This window comes from Hyperolius riggenbachi, chromosome 12, assembly GCF_040937935.1.
Source record: "Hyperolius riggenbachi isolate aHypRig1 chromosome 12, aHypRig1.pri, whole genome shotgun sequence".
NCBI lineage: Eukaryota > Metazoa > Chordata > Amphibia > Anura > Hyperoliidae > Hyperolius > Hyperolius riggenbachi.
The window spans coordinates 223,415,452-223,439,900 of NC_090657.1; the positions used below are offsets into that span (position 1 = coordinate 223,415,452).

Sequence of the window (24,449 nt, forward strand, 5' to 3'; positions counted from 1 at the left end):
GCAGCAGACACCTGAAAATCGCAATGTGGGCAGCAGTGACCAGAAAATCGTAATGTGGGCAGCAGTGACCAGAAAATCGCAATGTGGGCAGCAGACACCAGAAAATCGCAATGTGGGCAGCAGACACCTGAAAATCGTAATGTGGGCAGCATACACCAGAAAATCGTAATGTGGGCAGCAGACACCTGAAAATCGCAATGTGGGCAGCAGACACCTGAAAATCGCAATGTGGGCAGCAGACACCTGAAAATCGTAATGTGGGCAGCAGACACCAGAAAATCATAATGTGTGCAGCAGTGACCAGAAAATCGTAATGTGGGCAGCAGTGACCAGAAAATCGTAATGTGGACAGCAGTGACCAGAAAATCGCAATGTGGGCAGCAGACACCTGAAAATCGTAATGTGGGCAGCAGTGACCAGAAAATCGCAATGTGGGCAGCAGACACCAGAAAATCGTAATGTGGGCAGCAGTGACCAGAAAATCGCAATGTGGGCAGCAGACACCAGAAAATCGTAATGTGGGCAGCAGACACCAGAAAATCGTAATGTGGGCAGCAGTGACCAGAAAATCGTAATGTGGGCAGCAGACACCTGAAAATCGTAATGTGGGCAGCAGTGACCAGAAAATCGCAATGTGGGCAGCAGACACCAGAAAATCGTAATGTGGGCAGCAGACACCAGAAAATCGTAATGTGGGCAGCAGACACCAGAAAATCACAATGTAGGCAGCAGACACTAGAAAAAAAAATGCACCTGTGAAAAAAAAACAATTTACTTACCTGACAGAAGTCTTCTCCTCTCCCGGCATCTGGCTCGCAGCTCCCCGAGTCCTCCTGCAGCACATCTCCCACGCTGACAGGCAGAGTGCAGGGCTACGGCAAGATGGCTGCCGAAGCCCTGTACTAGAGACACAAATAGTCTCCAGTGTAGGGCTTCTTCGGCGGCCATCTTGCCGTAGCCCTGCTCTGCCTGCCGGAGACTATGCAGGCTGCTGGAGCGGGGCTGAGGGGAATGAACTGGCGAAGCGTCTATTAGACGCTGCGGCCAGTTGAGCACCTTGCTGGGGGGTCCAGAGCAGCGCTCCCCCCACGCACAGTGAGCGGGCCCCAGAGCAGCCCCGGGCCCCCCTGCGGCTGAGGGGGTCGCATCCCCGGTAGGTACGCCGGTGGGAATGAGCTGTACTGGGTGGCAATGCTACTAGACCCTCGGTATAAGCACAAAGTGGCGGATATGTTACCAAATCACCAGAAGGCAGAAAGGATGCAGCACTTGCACAACAAGCTGGCAACTATGCTTTACAGTGCGTTTAAGGGTGATGTCACAGCAAAACGGAATAAAGGTGCCACTGCCAGTTCCTCCCATGTCCACGCAGGCAAGGACAGGACGCTCTAGTAATCTCATGGTGATGTTGGACATGCGGACATTCTTTAGTCCAACACCTCGCCTTAGCCCTTCCAGATCCACCCTCCACCAACACCTCGACCGGCAGGTAGCCGACTACCTGACCTTAAGTGTGGATGTAGACACTCTGAGCAGCGATGTTCCCTTGGACTACTGAGTGCGCAGGCTTGACCTGTGGCCAGAGCTGTCCCAATTTGCTATCCAACTTCTGGCTTGCCCTGCCTCAAGCGTCCTGTCAGAAAGGACCTTCTGCGCAGCTGGAGGCATTGTCAGTGAGAAGAGACGTCGCCTAGGTCAAAAAAGTGTTCAGTACCTCACCTTTATCAAAATGAATGAGGCATGGATCCCGGAGGGCTAATGCCTGCTCGAAGACTAAGTCAGTCCCCACACACAGCATCTCTGCCTGCCGGCCGCTTAACTGCCTTCTCTGCCACCACCAACAGGGTCCAGGACTCCAGGTGGATTCCTGAATTTTTATAATAATTTTTTCTGGTGCATGTACATGCCTGCCTAAATTTTCTGGCTGCACTGCGGCTGCAACAACAAAACAAACAGGCATGTACATGTGTCAATTCCCCTTCGTGATCATTACCTTGCCGCGGTGAAGGGGCTTGCGTATCACAATGAAGCAATGACCAGCTATATGAGTGTGTTGGGGGGCACACCTGAACCAAGATAATAAGGTCGTTGCTTCATTGTGGACAGACCAAATTTGATTAGCTGGACACTCAGTCATTGTTGTTCTGTCATTGAGCTACCTCAGCCCGACCATATGGCCTTGAAAACCGCCATCGCCTGCACTCTCGCCTTGGCGCGCACCAGTCCAGCACGGCCGTCACTACGCAAACAGCTGTTTGCGGTGCGTTACACAGTGAGTTTGTGTGTCAGTGTGAAGCAATACTCTAATTATACTCCCTGATTGATGTATACACATGCAAGACGTTTTAAAGCACTTTATGCCTCCAATTAACCAATGCAATGTGATTTCTGCCCTTAAAACCCTGCTGTGCGTCAAATTCGGATTTTTCCCCAGGACTTTTGGCGTGTATCCCACTCCGCCATGCCCCCCTACAGGTGTCAGACCCCTTGAAACATCTTTTCCATCACTTTTGTGGCCACAATTAGTGTTTGTGGTTTTGAAAATTCTCCTGTTCATTGAAGTCTATTGCGGTTCACATGGTTTGCGCGAACGCAAACTTTTGCGAAGTTCGATGTTGGCGAACCTAAAATTGGAGGTTCGAGCCATCTCTATCTACTAGCTACAGGAAGTGGAGAGGAATACCAGCAAGGACAGCAGTAAAAGCCTAGCAAGTCCCTGCACTATATATAACTAGGGGAGTGAGGGGTTACCACACACATGACGGTAGGCCGAGGAGGGGACTTATGGGGAGTCAAGTCAATGGGAGCATGTTTATAAGAGTGAAACTGGATCGAAAAGCTCTTTGCAGTGCCTCTGCCCATTATCTTGATATATTGATGTCACTGGGGTTAATTTTTTTAACCACTCCCTTCAAAAGTATTTTTGTTCTTTTTTAAGGTACGTACACACGCACTACGGCCGCCAATGACGGGTCCTTCAGGGTCCTGTTTCTGAACGATCCACTGAGTGGATCGTTCAGAAACAGCCTTATCAGTCTGCACTACTGTCGGCTGGACGTGCGCCCAGTGGGAGGGTCTGACGGACCTGTCGTTGGCGGCGGTATGGCGTGTGTACGCACCTTAAGAGAGCTAACATGCTGGTGTTTTACCCTTCCCTCTACAAACACGACAGCTCATATATTCTCAATTTGAGTTACAAGTATATACGATGCTACACTATGTTATATTATTTTCTGTTGTGCTATATTTGCTGCATCATATGTACTACTGTATTGAGGAGTTTCTTCTGATGTTTTAGGCACTGTTATTGGCCTGAGGAAGCGGACTCAGACCCGTGAAACGCGTTGCCTGTGCTAATTAAAATCTTTTACTACTATAAAGATTTCGTCATTGAGGTAAGCTACCTCGTTTCTATTCCAATTTTAAACTGCTTTTAAAAGCTTTTATACGCCAGGGCTCCTCTTTCCCAAATTGTGTTCTATCTGGATGGATGTATCCATCAAGATATCGCCGCTGTCAATCAATTGGAAAGGAGATATCCATTCAGCATAGTTACGGCGGGTGCGCGCACATGTACATGCTCTTGCCGCTCGTTCACAGCGGGCTTTACGTAACGGCAATTGGTGAAGGGGGGATCATGTGTCCCCCTGAGCCAATCAAATCACGAGGCAAGTTCATTCATCAAAGTGAAAGTAAAAAGTGTGATTACAAAAACGATTGAACACTTCCTGGTAACTTCTAGGAATATGTTTAGCAGCATCTAGTGGCCAAAAAGTATAATAGAATTCACAATAAAAAATAAATATATTTAATTATTTTTAAAACATAATTTACAACCCTCTCTCCTTCCCTTGTAGTTACCAAACATAAATACAAAAAAAAGTGACTGTTAAGGAAAAAAAAAACCATAAATAGTTAACTGAAATTTTTTAAACGTTTACTAACTGCTGGTACGCATATCTATGCCCATGTGGACTTCACTTCAGCACTGGGGGCGTAGATATGCGTATCTGTTTGTTTACTTTGTCGTTCCCGATCGCCAAGCCTCTGCCATTCGTTTCTATCGGAATGTCGCCATTTCAGTGATCAGTGAATAGGAACAACTTGTTCTCAAACCCGATCGCAGTGCCTGTGATGAATGACAGCCTGCGTCAGCAAGACATCAGCTTTCATTAATAAACAAAAGTAAACACTGTTAGACTTACTACTTCCGTGTACTATATACAGTACTCGACAATTAAGTGTACCACCATCTTGTGGCCGAAAAATGAAAATGCAGCCCCATACACTATTTTATAGAGAAATAATTACATTTTTATTAATGTTTAACCCCTTACACCCCTACACTATACCCCTACCCCCCAAAAAATACATAAATAGTTACCTAATGGACCTTTTAATATGTATATCATGAGGGTATATTACTGTTTGTTTGTTTTTTTGCAAATAAAGGCTCATAATTAGTAATATACCGGTAGTTAAAAATCACTAAACGGAAAAAATACACCTTTATTTCTAGATAAAATATTATCGCCATACATTGTGATAGTGAGACAATTTAAACATTTAATAACTGGGACAAATGGGCAAATAAAATGTGTGTGCTTTATCTATCGCCACCCATTTTATTTTAGAACTATAATGGTTGGAAACTGAGAAATAATAATAATATATTTTTTATATATATAATTTTCCATTTATTCCTTTTAAAATTCATACAAAATAAATTAATTCTAAGAAAAAAGAATCACCTAAAGAAATCCTAGTTTGTGGTGAAAAAAAAAACAATATATATGTATCATTTTGGTTTGATAAGTAACAATAAAGTTATTGGCGAATAAATGGGAGGAGCATGATGTGAAATATGCTTTGTTTTTTAAGGGGAAAAAAACCTGTGGTTGGGAAGTGGTGAGGGTTTACTACTGTTACTTTAGCAACTACGGGCTTGTCATTATCGATGGGGTACAAAAAAAAACATAATACAGAAAAAATACACCTTTATATACAAATAATGTATTGTCGCCACACCTTGTACAAGGGACATAATTTAAACATTGTAATAACTGGGACAAATGGGCAAATAAAATGTGTGGGTTTTATTTACAGTAGCATTGTTTATTTTGAAGCTATAGGGGGTGGAGTTGAAGAAATAGTGTATTTTTCTCCTGTTTTTCCCCACAAAATGCTTAGAAAATAAAATAATTACTGAAAACAAGCATCGCCCACAAAAAGGATAATTTGTGGCGAAAAAAAACCCAAGATATAGATCATTTATTTGTGATAATCAGTGATAAAGTTATGGCCAAATGAAATGTGAAAATGGCTCTTGGCAGGAAGGGTAAAATAGCCTTAGCCTGTGGGGTGGAGTGGTTAACTGGTCTGTTATTTAGACATTTGTGGTGCAGTTTGGATTTCACTGTTGTTCCATGGATAGTGTAATGGCTAAGGGCTGTACCTCTGACACAGGAGACCAGGGTTTGAATATTGTCTATTCCCGATCAGTAAGCCAGCACCAGTTCAGTACGGAGTCCTTGGCCTAGACTCCCTAACACTGCTACTGCCTACTAAGCTCGGCCTAGAGCCTGCAGGTGCTTTGAGTCCACTAGGAGAAAAGCACAATTTTATTTGTCTTATCTATGATCATATTTCTCTGGACAGGGCCCCCATCAGGGCAGTACAACCAATACTGCCCTGTGGGGCCTGAGGAGAGTGTGGAGCTCCACCCCCTTCTTGGAAGAAGCCCCTCCTCTTCCCAGGTAGCTCCTCCCAATTGCTGAGACACAAAGCAGAAAGGAGATGCGGATCTTGGATGCCCTGAGGAAGCCCCGCCCTCACCCGAGAGGAAGTCCTGCCCCTCACCTGGGACACTGCAGTCCGGACAATATTAAATCACATCGGCAGACATCTGAAATCTGCTGTTGCAGCTCAGTGCAGGGCAAGCAATGGGCAGGCTGGACGGGCAGACTGGCTGTCCCATCCTGCACTCACTACACAAAAGAGCATAGCAGACTGGTGGTATGACGCATGGTACTGGCTGACTTGGTCACGGTTACTCAGGCAGTAACTAAAGTTTTACAAGCAATGTAACTGCTGCGTGTAAAATGCAAGTCACATTTTAAAGAGGAACTCCAGTGAAAATAATGTAATAAAAAAGTGCTTCATTTTTACCATAATTATGTATACATGATTTAGTCAGTGTTTGCCCATTGTAAAATCTTTCCTCTCCCTGATTGGCATACAAACATTTATCACATGGTGACATTTTTACTGTGGGCAGGTGATGTAGCTGCTGCATGTTTTCTTGGCAGTTGAAAACAGCTGTAAACAGCTATTTCCCACAATGCAGCTAGGTTCACAGACAGGAAACTGCCAAGAGTACGTACTCACCACAATATCAGCCATACAGCGCCCCCTGATGGTCTGTTTGTGAAAAGGAATAGATTTCTCATGTAAAAGGGGGTATCAGCTACTGATTGGGATAAAGTTCAACTCTTGGTCGGAGTTTCTCTTTAAGGTACTGCACATTATGCAGTGTAAAGTATGCCTGACCTAGTTTTTAAATGAAATGCTTTTTATGCTTTTTTTTTTTATTTGTGGTGCTGTGACATATGAGTCACAGCATCTTTCTCCCCATTCAGTGCCCCACCCCCTCCCCCCCGGTCCCCCGCTTTGCTCAGTCCAACTTGAGCAGAACGTCGATGGTGGGAGGGGAGGAAGTGTCAGTACTCCACTCACCGCTAATAGTTCCTATCTGCACAGTGCACTGTGTGCTGTCTTGAGGTAATTTAACTCAGAACGTTCATGTAGTAATAGGTGTGTTCGTACACTATCGTTCCGAGCTAAATTACCCTAAGACCGCACACAGTGCAGTGCCACAAGTTGAATCTTTTGGCTGAGCAGAGCGGGGGATGGGGCGGTGGGTGCTGGATGGGGAGGAAGGTGCTTTGGTTTATGTCCAGCCCTGGGCTGCCCATGACGCCAGGTGACGCCTCTTCCTCAGGCGACATCAGCGTCAGGGCGGCATCCCTTTTTACAATACGCTTCTGCACACTTTGGTATTTTAGAAACAGGAAGTTAGCGCAAGCGAGCATCACTTCCTGTTTGGATGTCGGCCAGAAGGGGATTACATGTAGTGGCCTCCATGTTGGTTAGTGAACCCAGGACATTTTTCCCAGAAAGGTAGGAAGAAGCACTCTTACCGTCATGGGGTGTAGCAGTCACTGCCATGGCGCCTGTAGGGTGCACAGCTGTAGGGTGCGCAGATATAGGGGGCGCAGATGTACGGTGCACAGCTGTAGGGGGCGCATCTGTAGGGGGCGCATCTGTTGCAGCCACAACAACAACTAAACACAAGAGGGGGAAAAGAAACACAAACAAAAATATGAACACGTCACAAAACATAATAAACCAACAACATTTATAGTAAAACACAATTCAAGGAATAAATGTTCATCTTAGATCAGGTCGTGTAACAAGAAGTGAGAATGTTAAAAAAAAAAAGAGTATTGCAGCCCAGTGTCTACACCTGTGAGCTGTGCATTCACTTCCTGTCTAGAGAGGAAGTAGAGAAATCTCCCCAACAGTTGCATTATTCCTCAGTAATTATATCACTTTTTATTTTTGAGTCTGTTTTGGGCCCCTCCTATACCACAGCAAGTTTCTTAAAGAAAACCTATACTGAAAATTAAAAGTCAAAATAAGCATACACAAGTCATACTTACCTTCCATGTAGTCTAATCCTCAGTGACTTTCTCCTGTCCCGCGTCCTGTTTGTTCACTGTGATCAAGGGAATTTTTCCGTCCTCCATTTTGAAAATGGCCATTACCCATAACAGCTTTCTGGTCAGCACACAGTTAAACTGTAACATCGTCCACTTGAGCCATAGGGAAACATGGGCATTACCTGGTACATCAGTTTTCCTCTCAGCTATAACTGACAGCAACTGATATTTTACTATCAGCAACTGATATATTTCAGATCTGACAAAATATTGTCAGAACTGGAAGGGATTATTGTCAAAAGAAAATGGTGAGCTTCTGAGAGGAACTGATGGCAAGGTAACTATGTAATGTTCATTTGAAGTTACCTCATGTGTTTATTTTAAATATTTTTACTCAGTACAGGTTCTCTTTAAAGAGACTCCGTAACAAAAATTACATCCTGTTTTTTATCATCCTACAAGTTCCAAAAGCTATTCTAATGTGTTCTGGCTTACTGCAGCACGTTCTACTATCACCATCTCTGTAATAAATCAACTTATCTCTCTCTTGTCAGACTTGTCAGCCTGTGTCTGGAAGGCTGCCAATTTCTCCAGTGTTGTGGTTCTGTGATGTATCTCCCCCCTCCAGGCCCCTCTCTGCACACTGCCTGTGTATTATTTAGATTAGGGCAGCTTCTCTCTTCTCTCTTATCTTTTACAAGCTGGATAAATCCTCCTCTGAGCTGGCTGGGCTTTCACATACTGAGGAATTACATACAGGCAGAGCTGTCTGCACTCTGCAGGAAAAAACAGCCTGACACTTCAGTGGAAGATAGCTGCAGGGGGAAAGAATCACACAAATGATCTCTTGAGATTCAAAAGGAAGGGTGTATACAGCCTGCTTGTGTATGAATGTATTTTCTATGTGTGGACATACTGTACATCAACCTACTTCCTGTTTTGGTGGCCATTTTGTTTGTTTATAAACAAACTTTTTAAAACTGTTTTTAACCACTTTTAATGCGGCGAGGAGCGGCGAAATTGTGACAGAGGGTAATAGGAGATGTCCCCTAACGCACTGGTATGTTTACTTTTGTGCGATTTTAACAATACAGATGCTCTTTAAGCCCATGGCCACTGAATAGTATAAATATAATATCTCCCAGGACAGCGAAGAGATAAATGAGTATAAAATCTCTACATTTGCCTGGAGGTGTGGATTGGACAGCGTGAGCAAATGCACAGTGCTACGTCTGGGACCAGTCAGAGCTACACACAGGCTATAGGCACAGAAGGCCTAGAGGTGCGGAGTGGTCAGGGTATGTGTGATGCTACGTCTGGGACCAGTCAGAGCTACACACAGGCTATAGGCACAGAAGGCCTAGAGGTGCGGAGTGGTCAGGGTATGTGTGATGCTACGTCTGGGACCAGTCAGAGCTACACACAGGCTATAGTGGCAAGAGGAAGGGGAGGCCGGGCACAGAAGGCCTGGAGGTGCGGAGTTGACAGCGTCAGCGTATGAGCCGCGCTACGTCTGGGACCAGTCAGAGCTACACACAGGCTATAGCGGCAGGATGGAGGGAAGGCCGGACATAGAAGGCCTGGAGGTGCAGTGTGGACAGCATCAGCTTATGCGCCGCCCTAGCGGCGCTACGTCTGGAACCAGTCAGAGCTACACACAGGCTATAGTGGCAAGATGGAGAGGGGGGGGGGGAGGTATGGGGCGGGTACAGAAGGTCTAGAGGTGTGGAGTGGTCAGCGTATGCGCCGCGCTACGTCTGGGACCAGTCAGAGCTACACACAGGCTATATTGGCAGGATGGAGGGGAGGCCGGGCACAGAAGGCCTGGAGGTGCAGTGTGGACAGAGTCAGCGTCTGGGACCAGTCAGGGCTACACATAGGCTATAGTGGCAGGATGGAGGGGAGGCTGGGCACAGAAGGCCTAGAGGTGTGGAGTGGTAAGGGTATGTGTGATGCTACGTCTGGGACCAGTCAGAGCTACACACAGGCTATAGGCACAGAAGGCCTAGAGGTGTGGAGTGGTCAGGGTATGTGTGATGCTACGTCTGGGACCAGTCAGAGCTACACACAGGCTATAGGCACAGAAGGCCTAGAGGTGTGGAGTGGTCAGGGTATGTGTGATGCTACGTCTGGGACCAGTCAGAGCTACACACAGGCTATATTGGCAGGATGGAGGGGAGGCCGGGCACAGAAGGCCTGGAGGTGCGGAGTGGACAGAGTCAGCGTATGCGCGGCGCTATGTCTGGGACCAGTCAGGGCTACACATAGGCTATAGTGGCAAGATGGAGAGGGGGGGGGGGAGGTATGGGGCGGGTACAGAAGGTCTAGAGGTGTGGAGTGGTCAGCGTATGCGCCGCGCTACGTCTGGGACCAGTCAGAGCTACACACAGGCTATATTGGCAGGATGGAGGGGAGGCCGGGCACAGAAGGCCTGGAGGTGCAGTGTGGACAGAGTCAGCGTCTGGGACCAGTCAGGGCTACACATAGGCTATAGTGGCAGGATGGAGGGGAGGCTGGGCACAGAAGGCCTAGAGGTGTGGAGTGGTCAGGGTATGTGTGATGCTACGTCTGGGACCAGTCAGAGCTACACACAGGCTATAGGCACAGAAGGCCTAGAGGTGTGGAGTGGTCAGGGTATGTGTGATGCTACGTCTGGGACCAGTCAGAGCTACACACAGGCTATATTGGCAGGATGGAGGGGAGGCCGGGCACAGAAGGCCTGGAGGTGCGGAGTGGACAGAGTCAGCGTATGCGCGGCGCTATGTCTGGGACCAGTCAGGGCTACACATAGGCTATAGTGGCAGGATGGAGGGGAGGCTGGACACAGAAGGCCTAGAGGTGCGGAGTGGTCAGGGTATGTGTGATGCTACGTCTGGGACCAGTCAGAGCTACACACAGGCTATAGGCACAGAAGGCCTAGAGGTGCGGAGTGGTCAGGGTATGTGTGATGCTACGTCTGGGACCAGTCAGAGCTACACACAGGCTATAGGCAAAGAAGGCCTAGAGGTGCGGAGTGGTCAGGGTATGTGTGATGCTACGTCTGGGACCAGTCAGAGCTACACACAGGCTATAGGCACAGAAGGCCTAGAGGTGCGGAGTGGTCAGGGTATGTGTGATGCTACGTCTGGGACCAGTCAGAGCTACACACAGGCTATAGGCACAGAAGGCCTAGAGGTGCGGAGTGGTCAGGGTATGTGTGATGCTACGTCTGGGACCAGTCAGAACTGCACACAGGCTATAGGCACAGAAGGCCTAGAGGTGCGGAGTGGTCAGGGTATGTGTGATGCTACGTCTGGGACCAGTCAGAACTGCACACAGGCTTTAGTGGCAAGAGGGAGGGGAGGGCGGGCACAGAAGGCCTGGAGGTGCAGTGTGGACAGAGTCAGCGTCTGGGACCAGTCAGAGCTACACACAGGCTATAGTGGCAAGAGGGAGGGGAGCGCGGGCACAGAAGGCCTGGAGGTGGGGAGTGGACAGCGTCAGGGTATGCGCAGCTCTTTGTCTGGGACCATTCAGAGCTACACACAGGCTATAGGCACAGAAGGCCTAGAGGTGTGGAGTGGTCAGGGTATGTGTGATGCTACGTCTGGGACCAGTCAGAGCTACACACAGGCTATAGGCACAGAAGGCCTAGAGGTGTGGAGTGGTCAGGGTATGTGTGATGCTACGTCTGGGACCAGTCAGAGCTACACACAGGCTATATTGGCAGGATGGAGGGGAGGTTGGGGACAGAAAGCCTGGAGGTGCGGAGTGGACAGCGTCAGAGTATGCGCGGCGCTATGTCTGGGACCATTCAGAACTGCACACAGGCTATAGCGGCAAGAGGGAAGGGAGGCTGGGCACAGAAGGCCTGGAGGTGCGGAGTATCAAAGATATGCAAATTCTTCCAGGTTGATGCAAATTTTAATGTAAATATATGCAGCTTGAAAATGGACCAATCAATTTAACCTCTTGAGGACCATGGTGTTACCCCCCCTAGTGAACAGGCTATTTTCTACTTAATTGGCCACTGCAGCTTTAAGGCCAAGCTGCAGGGCCGCACAACACTTCCCCCCTTTTCCCCCACCAACAGAGCTCTCTGTTGGTGGGGTCTGATCGCCCCTTCTGTGTTTATTTTTTTTTAAATAAATATTTATTTGTTTTTTTTATTATTTATTACTATTTTTTTATTATTATTATTTTTTTTTTTACAACCCCTCCCTCCCCCCAGCCGGCCAATCACGGCGATCGGCTGTCATAGGCTTCTGCCGAAAGAACTGTTGAAGTTCAATGTCCAATCTCAGAGGATCAGGCCAGTGGGTGGGAGCAAAGGAAAGTCCCTTATTGAGCAAGGATTGTTGTGCCTCTGTTAGTTGATGGGAGGAAATATTAACCACTATGTTGTGGATGGGCCTGGTTTCTGCCTCGGTCGCTGTCGCAGCCTCTCTTTTCAATGGCGCACGGAGGGGGGTGTTCCGGGTGTCTGGAACCACCCCCTCGCACCTAGACCAGAAGTGCCTCCTGAATCTGAGCAGCGGCAGCCACTGTTATAGTGCAGCTGCCGCCTGCTCATGTGTGTGCTCCGGGATCCCCATCGGCTTCAGGGGGGCCCGGGGCCCGCCAGCCGTGTGTGCGGGGGGGAGCGCTGATGCCCTCTCAATTGCGGGACCCCCCAGCCAGGTTTAGAGCTTGTTCCCCGCAGCCTGCACTCTCCCGGGAGGCAGAGCAGGGCTACGGCAAGATGGCTGCCGAAGCCCTGCACTGGAGACTATTTGTGTCTCCAGTACAGGGCTTCGGGAGCCATCTTGCCGTAGCCCTGCACTCTGCCTGTCAGCGCGGGAGATGTGCTGCAGGAGGACTCGGGGAGCTGCACGCCAGATGCCGGGAGAGGAGGAGACTTCTGTCAGGTAAGTGAATTGGTTTTTTTTCGCAGGTGCATTTTTTTTCTGGTGTCTGCTGCCCACATTGCGATTTTCTGGTCACTGCTGCCCACATTACGATTTTCTGGTGTCTGCTGCCCAAATTGAAATTTTCAGGTGTCTGCTGCCCACATTACGATTTTCTGGTCACTGCTGCCCACATTGCGATTTTCAGGTGTCTGCTGCCCACATTGCGATTTTCAGGTGTCTGCTGCCCACATTACGATTTTCAGGTGTCTGCTGCCCACATTACGATTTTCAGGTGTCTGCTGCCCACATTGCTATTTTCAGGTGTCTGCTGCCCACATTACGATTTTCTGGGCACTGCTGCCCACATTGCTATTTTCAGGTGTCTGCTGCCCACATTACGATTTTCTGATCACTGCTGCCCACATTATGATTTTCTGGTGACTGCTGCCCACATTGCGATTTTCAGGTGACTGCTGCCCACATTACGATTTTCAGGTGTCTGCTGCCCACATTACGATTTTCTGGTCACTGCTGCCCACATTGCAATTTTCAGGTGTCTGCTGCCCACATTGCGATTTTCAGGTGTCTGCTGCCCACATTGCTATTTTCTGGTGTCTGCTGCCCACATTGCGATTTTTCAGGTGTCTGCTGCCCACATTACGATTTTCAGGTGTCTGCTGCCCACATTACGATTTTCTGGTCACTGCTGCCCACATTGCGATTTTCTGGTCACTGCTGCCCACATTGCGATTTTCTGGTAACTGCTGCCCACATAGTGATTTTCAGGTGTCTGCTGCCCACATTGCTATTTTCTGGTGTCTGCTGCCCACATTGCGATTCTCAGGTGTCTGCTGCCCACATTACGATTTTCAGGTGTCTGCTGCCCACATTACGATTTTCTGGTCACTGCTGCCCACATTGCGATTTTCTGGTCACTGCTGCCCACATTGCGATTTTCTGGTAACTGCTGCCCACATTGTGATTTTCAGGTGTCTGCTGCCCACATTACGATTTTCAGGTGTCTGCTGCCCACATTGTGATTTTCTGGTGCCTGCTGCCCACATTGCGATTTTCTGGTGCCTTCTGCCAACATTGCGATTTTCTGGTCACTGCTGCCCACATTACGATTTTCTGGTCACTGCTGCCCACATTGCGATTTTCAGGTGTCTGCTGCCCACATTACGATTTTCTGGTCACTGCTGCCCACATTGTGATTTTCAGGTGACTGCTGCCCACATTGTGATTTTTAGGTGTCTGCTGCCCACATTACGATTTTCTGGTCACTGCTGCCCACATTGTGATTTTCAGGTGTCTGCTGCCCACATTACGATTTTCTGGTCACTGTTGCCCACATTGCGATTTTCAGGTTTCTGCTGCCCATATTACGATTTTCTGGTGACTGCTGCCCACATTGCGATTTTCTGGTGACTGCTGCCCACATTGTGATTTTCAGGTGACTGCTGCCCACATTGCGATTTTCTGGTGACTGCTGCCCACATTGCGATTTTCTGGTGACTGCTGCCCACATTACGATTTTCTGGTCACTGCTGCCCACATTGCGATTTTCTGGTGACTGCTGCCCACATTGCGATTTTCAGGTGTCTGCTGCCCACATTGCGATTTTCAGGTGTCTGCTGCCCACATTACAATTTTCTGGTCACTGCTGACCACATTGCGATTTTCTGGTGAATGTTGCCCACATTTCGATTTTCAGGTCTGCTACCTGTGTGATAAATGGGGGTCATCTGGTCACCTATACTAAAGAGGGGTGGGGTAATTTCGTTATCCATAATAAAGGGGGGTTATCTGGCTACTTAATCACTGCCACATTATATATATTTTGGCGAAACACTACTGCATCATGTGTATTTTGTAGGGAAACACTGCGCATTGTGTGTATTTTGTGGAGAAATGCTGTGCATCATGTGGATTTTGTGGGCAAACGCATGCGCGGTAGTGTGCAGCTTGTCAAAAGAGACCTATCAGGAACCCCCCCTTTGAAAATCCTGGATTTGCCCCTGCTTTTATGTCGCCTGTGTCTCCCCCCCCCCCCCCCCCCCCTTGTTTGTCCTGACTTGACTGGTTGTCTGTAGAGTCCTCCGGTGTACTGACCGGAAAAAAAATCAGAGGATCCACCCAAATTGGGATCCACAGGGGGTACTGAAGGTTTTGGTGCCCGCTTAGGGGTACGTGGCTTAGGTGGACGTACATATCCGGTAGTATAATCAGCTTCATCCCTCTGAAACTTCTGTCTCTAAGTAGTTTCTATTTGAGTTTTCACAGTGTGGCAATATTTAGAGAAATCTTCTTCAAACTTAGACCACTGTTCATCAGACAGAACACTTTGCAATTTGGATTTTAAGTCCATAATTTGTTTGTCCAACTTGGGGATCTCCAGTTGTACACAATCTCCGCCGTTGCCTCTGGTGTAAACGCAAAGGTAAGCATTTTGATATCCACTGGTTCAATGATGTGAAGAAAGGTAGGGGTGTAATTCTCCGCGTGATCAGCCGGCGTAGGCAGTGACGTACACGTCCTGCCCTCCTGGAGACGGACGGATTCCTCCGCCCACATCCTGCACGTCTCCCTGGTAACGTCTCTGACGTTACAACGCTGCCCGCCCTCTGCATTGTTCCCCATCAGGTCCGGTTGGACCAATGGGTGGTTTCCATCGCTTGCTTGTCGGAAAAGGGGGCTGTATCGGCGTTAGTGCGGACACTGAGGCGGACTCATCAAAAAGGTGAGCTGATCGCTCCTATTGGTTATTTTAAAGGTAAAACAGTTCCCCACCAAGTCCGGCTGTTGCATAGCCTGACCGGGATTGGTTATTAGTGTTTTCTAGCCTGTGATTGGTGTAATTTAAATTTGATGTGTAATATAAACCTGCATGTGATTGTATCATATAAAGGCGTCATGGCTTGATAAAGGAGCAAGTCTAACGCTCCGAAACGTCGCTGCTTGTACCATTGTACCATATGACGAAAGCCTTATAATAATAAAACAGTAAAAGAGCATTGGACGGTGCCGGCTTCATTCTTTCTTTTATTCCATATGGAAACAGGGGCGTTGCTAGGATCTTAAGAGATCCGGGGCACTTTTAGGCACTACTGCTGAAAATGGGTGTGGCTGCACAAGAATGTGGGTGTGGTCATGGGTGGAGCCAATTTTATATGAACCGGATTTACAGCTCAGGAGCCTGTAGGCACAGAAGTTCTAGTGCCCTAAGCCCCGCCCTCAGCACAAGCCACACCCCTTTTCTTAATAAATAAAACCACTGCCAGGACCAAAGTTGTATGTTTTACTGCCCAAGGCCTACTATCTCCAGCTATGTCCATTTATGGGAAAATGTTCACTGGATTATGAAGGGCACACCATCAGTTCAATCGGTCGTGTGCTTGACACTGAGATATAGGCATTAGTATCTCCGGATAAGACATTGAACAAATGTATCAGCACACCGGTGTTTCAATAGGTCACGCTCTTTTATTGAGCCATGCGTTCCCACGAAAGGAAAAAGCCGACAATTGTTTCGGGGCCACACAGGGTCCCCCTTCTTCAAGGTAACCACGCGCCTTGAAGAAGGGGGACCCTGTGTGGCCCCGAAACAATTGTCGGCTTTTTCCTTTCGTGGGAACGCATGGCTCAATAAAAGAGCGTGACCTATTGAAACACCGGTGTGCTGATACATTGGTTCAACATTTATGGGAAAAGGGATAACATTAAGTACCAGGTTAGGGTTTCCGATAGGCGATAGCAAGATTGGAGTGACTAAATTGACAATCAGGAACATGACTATGTACTCTGTACTGTGCTGCAGAAGACATCAGTGCTATATAAATACATGTTAATATGGTAGGACATTAGACTATGACTATGGTAGGATTAGATTGTGAGCTCCTCTGAGGACAGTCAGTGACATGACTATGTACTCTGTAAAGTGCTGCAGGAGGTGTCAGTGCTATATAAATACATAATAATAATATGGTAGGACATTAGACTATGACTATGGTAGGATTAGATTGTGAGCTCCTCTGAGGACAGACAGTGACATGAGTATGGTATGTACTCTGTACAGTGCTGCAGAAGAGGTCACTGCTATATAAATACATAATAATGATATGGGAGGACATTAGACTGTGACTATGGTAGGATTAGATTGTGAGCTCCTCTGAGGACAGTCAGTGACGATGTACTTTGTAAAGTGCTGCAGAAGATATCACAGCTATATGAATACATAATAATATGGTAGGACATTAGACTAGGACTATGATAGGATTAGATTGTGAGCTCCTCTGAGGGAAGTCAGTGGCATGACTATGTACTCTGTAATGTGCTGCAGGAGATGTCAGTGCTTTATAAATACATAATAATAATAATAATAATAATAATATGGTAGGACATGACTATGTACTCTGTAAAGTGCTGCAGAAGATGTCAGTGCTATATAAGACATAGAGAGATGTGAGAGCCAGAAGTACTGGTAAGGGAAATATAAGAGGGGATCAGGAAAGAGAGAGCGAGAGGGGGGGAATTGAAGATGTACGGGGAGACAGACAATGCGGAAATAACGCAAGAGGAGATCTCACCAGTTATATTAGGCAGGGACATGTTGAGAAAGCCTGCCACCATAACCCTCTGCCTGGAGATGCAAAGCCCATCAGAGAGAGGAAGCCGCATGATGGAAGGGGGAGACCAGGAAGCATGCATCCCACAAATAATCTTCTGATCGAAATTGTCCAGAGCTCACTCACACAGTGCCTGTTTCTGCACCCCCCCCCACCCCAATAGACATGAATCCAGCAGCATGTTACAATGTGCATCACTGAGCTCTGCAACACTGCACTGCCTGCACTATTAATTAATCATCCTGATCAGTATATAAGCTGATCAGAATAATTAATTAATAAAGGAAGGCAGTGGGTGTCACAGGAGTCAGTTTATGCACATGGTATCGGTCATACTCCACACACCTGCTGTAAATCATAGTGCTGACATGACGCTGTCCAACTTGTCCAGAGCTCCGCTGATGCTGCTGATAGCTGGAGCAGGAAGGAGGGGGCAGAGGTGAGTGAGGCCAGCAGGGCTGCAACGCTTGTCCATGGGCTGCCTGCTAGAGACAGGGCCGAGCAGCTCTGCCTCTTGCACAGGGCAACCTCCAGCTCGTGTTCGGAGCTATGCAGGCAGACTGTTCTCTGGGGAGCTAGACTCCAAGCCCTCCTGGGGCAGAAATTAGTCCGTCCTCGTCGCTCCCAGGTTGACGCTCCTGAAGCACGTGCTTCAGGCTGTGTCAGGCTGTGTGCACCGGCAGAATAACCTAAGAGAGCGGCAAAGGAGAGGGGGGCGGGCGGACATTTTTGCATACCTGTGCTGTGCATCTCTGCCGCTTGATTCGTCCACCACCTCCACTTTATCCAATTCTCCCCCTCTATCAGGGCTTTGGGGCTGGGTGCACCGGCGCAGGCAGGGCAGGCTAACTTCGCAATTGCGGCCAGTAAGTGATACCATGCCTGCCCACGTGCTTCCTCAAACTCCCGGCTCCCAGCAGATGGACAATCGCGCCTCCCCCCACCGCCTATGCACGCAGCTGTTTGCAGCGCTGCGTGCCGGCATGGAAACGGCGGCCGGTGGGCGGGGAGAGCAGTGTAATGAATGTGTGTGTGTTGCCACTCACCGCACGGGCCTGCCCCTCACTGTAGTTCCGGCCGCGGCCACCCGCTGCAAATAAAGACGCGAGCGGCCGCTAATGTGTTTTAACACTTTTAAATTTAAAGGGGACATGAAACAAATGCCGCCTTTGACTAATTAGGCGCCTGTAGGCACGTGCCTAGTGTGCCTTATGGTAAATCCGGCCCTGGGCCTGCCGAGCAAAATGTTGAATGAAACCCCCATCTCCATTAATAAAAAAAAAAACCATAAATAGACAGTGTCATTTGACATACCATAGCAAGGCAGAATTATCTGGCTTCTGTGCTGGCTGGTCTGGCTTTCTGCTGGGTGGGCTGGCCTGTTGCTAGGTTGTTTGGCAGTTCCCCCATAGCATTCCCTGACCTTCTAGTGGACTCCCTTCCATGCTCCCATGAGCCCCCCAGGAGCTGATTCTCAGACACTAGGGGAAGAAGCCCGGAAGAGAAGATGTCTGCATAATCTGGAGACCAAGCGGCCGATAGTGAGTACTGCCGCCTGCAGGCCAACTCTGCCTGGGTGACATCTGGCACACCCCATGATAGATCCGTGGCACGTGCCACTGATCTTTGGGGCTAGCGACTCCCCTATAAGCAAGTATCTTGTTGTATGTCTTTGTCATTTTTACTTTTGTTTTTGTAAATAATATTCTTGTTTATATTCTTTCTGCATTTGTTCCACTTTTCGGAATAGCAAAACCAGTGCTGGTCGTAATGGAAAAATCTACGCTTACGGATCAATATGCGTAATTTTACGCTATTACGCATTACGCAATTACGGTTACGGCGTAGGAAATTATCTACGGTTCACTGTAATTACGCGTTAACTTACGCAGTTACGATACCGTAATGTAGGCACTTACGCTACGATGTTACGCGTAGTGCCGTAATACCCATTAATGCGTACTTTTTGACGCATACGGACGATGTGTACGCAATAGCCGTCAATGTGACAGCTATTGCGTACACATCATTCGTATGCGTCAAAACGTACGCTTATATACTGAAGGGCGGGAGAAGATACTATTGGTTGCTTGGGATGTTGACTGATTGGCTACTCTTAGAAAAGGGGAGTTTTTACGTTAGTAATTACGGGTAAAATTACGCGTAAGTCTTCGTAAAATTACGCATGCCTAGCAATTACGGTACACAGCGTAATTACGATACCACTTTACTATTTACGCGTAAATAATTACGCGTAAGACCGTAAGTTACACGTAGCGCTTACGCGTAAATTTGCATTGAATTACGATGCGTAATTACGCTCATGCATAATTTCGGCCCAGCACTGAGCAAAACTTAATTACTGAACTAAATAAGTTTGTTTCCTGTGTACTAAGCAGATTTCTGCTTTTCATTCCCCTAGGCCAGCTTGTACTTGTGCCCTCCCCCATGTGCAGCAGCCCCCTCCTTCATTTGTCCCATCCACGTCTAGCTTCCTTGCACATCACTTCTCTTCCATGTGTTTCACCACCCTTGTCCAGTTGCAGCCTTCCCCTCCATAGGTTGCAGCCCCACTTCCATTTGTTGCTGTGCCCCTTGGTTAGTATCCGCCCTAAGCCCATGCCTCTGCGGCCTTTATAGAAACTCGGCCCTGATCAGCATTCAACCACAAAAATCGCAATGCCATCCCGTATATTATTCTCATAACAGATCTCTAAATCCACGTTTGTAATGAAGGACAAACACAATCCCATCAGTTCAACTCAACACATTACAAGTATAGATAGTCCCCTACATACAACCGACTCGAGTTACAACATTTCAGACATACCTACAAAGTTCATGGCCGGATTTCAGGCAAGGCCACATAGGCCATGTCCTTGGGCACCAGGAAAGCAAGGGGCGGGCTGTGGGCAGCAGGATGGTAATAGCAGTTAGCCTGCCGAACATTCACCCTGCTTCACTGAGTTCGCACATAGTGGTGGGTGACTACTAACAGCTGGATCTGGCACTTGGGGGAGGAAGAGGCAGCGAACAGACACTTCCAGTGATCTCTAAGCTGCCTGTCACTCACCAAATGTGCTACTCGCCAAGAAGCTTACAATGTAATCCCTGCCATCATGTCACTAACTGTCCACAGAGGAGCTTATAATGTTATCCTTGCCGTCACTGCACTAAAGGCAGCCATACACTGGTCGATTGCCACCAGAAAGACCAGCAGATATATCCCTCTGTGATCGAATCTGATCAAAGAGGGATCTATTGGCTGCCTGCACTGCAAACAGATTTTGAATCGTTTTCACTATGAAATCGATTCACTATCTGTGGAGCAGCCGCTGCCCCCAGCAAACGTTACCTGATCCGGCCGGCACGAGTCCCCTAGTCTCCGCTGTCTCTACTCCGCTCTGGGCTTCAGCTTCACTTTACTTCCTGTCGGGGGAAATTTAAACAGTAGAGGGCGCTCTATTGTTTAAACTTCCCCCGACAGGATGTAAGTGAAGCCACCCGGAGCCCAGCGCGGAGAAGAGACCGCAGTGACATGTGCTGGCGGAACAGGTAATGTATTGCCGCTAGTGTCGGTCGTCGGACATTTCGAGCGCCGCTATCGACGCACTCCCGACCCTCCGGCGATTGAGCGAAATTTTCCACGAGGACAGATCAACGGGATCGATCGATTTCGGACGGAAATCGGTCGAACGGTCAGCATTTGCATATCGATTTCACAGCAGATTCAATCACAGTGATCGAATCTGCTGTCTATTGACCTACAATCTAATCTCTGCCATGTTGGGGGGAGGGGGGGTTAGTATGCTGTCGGTCGGGGGCAGCTGGTGAAAGATAGCCTTGAGCGGTAAAAAGTAGAAATCCGGCCCTGACAAAGTTGTCTCCATGTACAAACTACACAATGCTGTGTTAGTTATTACAGGTGGTCTCCTACTTACACACAGGTTCTGCTCCCGGGAGATTGTTTGTAAGTTGAATTTGTGTGTAAGCAGAGTCCTCTGTTAAACATGGTGGAATGTGGATAAGGCCAGGGAAACACTAGGCAGCGCAGCACAAAACGCACCTAATGAAAGTCAATGGGCCGCATGAAAAAGCTCATATGTTTGCGTTCAGCAATGTGCGTTTTTAAAAACGCTGTTTTTTTCCATGTTTTTCAAAAACGCATCAGAAATACACATAATAAAAGTCAATGGCAACGCAGAAGTATTGCATTTTAGTGCGTTTTTTTAATATGCTTTAAAAAAATCTATTTTGAGGATGCATTTCCACTTCCTGTTTACTTCTTAGTGATTTGCATAAAACGCATAAAAAAACGCATACAAACCACATGCATTTTTTGTATATGCGAACCGCAAACCCAATAAAGCGCATGCAAATTGCAAGATAAATGCATGTATGGGGAAAACCGCAAATGCACAGAAAACGCATTGTAGACGGACTAAAAACGCACAAACGCATATGCAGCAAAATGCGACTTTTACCGCACTGCCCAGTGTGCTCCCAGCCAAAATGAATTACTCTTGGACAACTCTGGGTTTGGATTTTATTGTATATACTATGTATTTCGGGTGTTTTCACTGTTTGCTTTCAAAATGTTTTAAATTACTTATAACAGTTTATACAGTACTGTAATATGTAACACCAAAAAGACATAATAAAGAACAGTATTGTTTAATTCGTACATGAAGACAACTTCACAGAGGTGCCTGGCTCTTCTACTGACCACATACGCTATTGCTCCGTTGTTATTGCCTGATGAAGCGGGATCAATCCTGCGAAACGCGTTGCATATTTGGAGTTCATAAATAAAATATAGTGACTGTCTTTACTACAGTCGTTGTGTCTACTTGGAGGAGGTAAGTCCACCACTACCTCCTCTATTTACCAAGAATTTGGTTTTTTAAGCTCATTTAGCTTCCTTTTATCCTCTTGGCGCCTCTGTTCTCCTGCATAATGAAGACAACTTTGTATGTATGTAATGTTGTAACTCGACTTGTTTGCTAGCAGGGGACTGTCTGCATTTATTTTTGTTGTAATATGTTACACATTGTATAAACTGTTGTAAGTACAGTAATCCAAAAAAAACCTTAAAGCGGAATATAACCCTGCATTTCAACTTTGCTCTAAAATATTATTTACAGCATATGATATTATATGCAAAAAGCATTTTTTTTTTACTAGACCAGCATTGGAAGGGTTAAACACAGAGGTTTAAAGTTCCGTGGAGAGATATGCAGAAGTTCAGATTGTTACATTCTATTTAGTTAAATGTATCTATTGAGAAATGTTACACACTCTTTGGCTGTCCTCCAAGCTCCTTCTCAGTCAGAGAGAGTGAGTCACATTCAACACTTAGATACATTTATGTAAACAAAATGTATCTATGTCAGCTTCGGAAGCCTCTGCAGAAATCTCCAGGAACTTTAAAGCCCTGTATAACCCTTCCAATGCTGGTCTAGTAAAAAAAAAAATGCTGGTTGCATATAATATACTGTAAATAATGTTTTAGAGCAAAGTTGAAATGCAGGGTTATATTCCGCTTTAAAAGCATATTGAAATCAACAACAAAAAATAGTTTATACTATGTCCAAGTCCAGGGTTGTCCGACATCATTTATCCACGTCTTACAAACATCATTTTAGCTTGTTTACCTTGTTTTTATATGCATATAAAAATATACAACCATTCCACAGTGTTTCCATCTGTGGCTGTTAGATAGGAGTGGCAGAGTTTGGAGTTGGTGTGAAATATGGGGAACAAGGGCTGGGGCTATCTGCTGTTCATTACTTATTGGCAAAGTGAGAATTTTAGACTCCGAGCGCAGTTACCATGGTTGCAGGGAGTCTACAGCCAGTTCTGGAAAGTCATAGCTGGCTGCAGATTATAACAGGAAGGTAATTTTTATCAATATTTGGAGCCTTGCAGCGCTGGGTCTCTGGTTCGAATCCCTGCCAGGTCAACCTCTGCAAGGAGTTTGTATGTTCCTCCTGTGCATGTGTGGGTTTCCTCTGGGCACTCTTGTTTCCTCTCATATCCCAAAAACATACAGAAAAGTTAATTAGCTTCCCCCTAAATTGTCCCTAGACAATGATAAATGCACTGCATGATATAGACATAGGACTATGGGAGGGATTAGATTGTGAGCCCCTCTGAGGGGCAGTTAGTGACAATATACTCTGTACAGCGATGTGTAATATGTTGGCGCTATATAAATACTTAAAATAAATATTAAAAAATTATTTTTAAATGGTGTGCACTAAAACGTGTTTGTAGCAATTTTGAATGAAAATAGGCATTGCAATAAAGTGTTTAAGAAGACAGGAATGAGAGTAGGGGAAGACTTACGGAAGGCCGGTACCAGCAGCGCGACGTACCCTCTCATGGCTGCGAGATGACCAGGAGATCTTCCCTGTCCCCCTCGCTGTACTCCCTGTGACATCTGCGTTGTCACAGCTGCTAATGACCTCACCCAAACACCAATCACCCATGTGCTGAACTCAGATAAGCTGCCACCGTCCTATCAGCTGAACGTCACCTCCGCCACCACATCCTAACACGTAAGAATTCCCACTCGCCACAACCTACCTCCAAACAAGACGCATTGCATAACACTGAGTGCCCAGGATAGCTGAAGCAAGCATATTTATGAGTACATTTCTCCCAGAGCAAAATGAGCTGTAAATTACTTCTCTCCTATGTTGCCGCTGCTTACAGTATTCAGTAAAAACATGACAGATCTGACCGGTTTTGGATTAGTCCATATCCTCATGGGGTTTCTCCGTATTGCCTTTATTCTTTGCAAATGCACCCCCTGGAAAGGATCTGTACAAAGATGTCGGGCATTTTTTTCTGTTTGCTCGCACGCTATTTTGGCAGTTGTACTGAGCAACTGCCGTTCAGTAAGTGCAACCCTGAGAATCCCCCAGGAGGAGAAGGACTAGTCCAAAACCTGTCAGACATGTCAGATTGTAACAACTTATTGTGACAATGATGTAGGGAAAAACTCCACTCACACTACTGTTGGGCTGATGTCGTGCTGCTGGCCGCGTGTGTACATGTCGTTTGACCGGCATACTTGTTCTGAATGTGCCCATGTCATGCAGTCTGTCATTTCAGTTGCGCGCAGTATGCTAATGAGTTAGTTGTTCAGTTGGTTGGTGTGCGGAAAATACGAGTCGTGTAAACTGTTGTGGGGTTGGTCGTGCACTTTGTTGGGTGTGTGTACATACCTT

General features: G+C 47.0%; 1 protein-coding gene across 5 annotated transcripts in view; it reads right to left on the minus strand.

The window, feature by feature from the left end:
* The window catches only part of LOC137542578 (uncharacterized), a 106,508-nt gene extending 82,849 nt beyond the window's left edge, over nt 1-23,659 (minus strand). For 3 of the 5 annotated variants that reach the window (XM_068264602.1, XM_068264606.1, XM_068264601.1), the window contains exons 1-2: nt 23,563-23,659; nt 7,200-7,343 (exon numbers count right to left, since the gene is read on the minus strand). In XM_068264602.1, coding sequence (XP_068120703.1) covers nt 7,200-7,343; nt 23,563-23,656 — 238 coding nt within the window. In that variant the 5' untranslated portion in view covers nt 23,657-23,659. Of the gene's footprint in view, nt 1-7,199; nt 7,344-17,951; nt 18,150-23,562 lie in introns of those variants that run through there. The other 2 variants (XM_068264605.1, XM_068264604.1) reach the window with 2 other exon arrangements.
* Nucleotides 23,660-24,449: the final 790 nt, after the last annotated feature.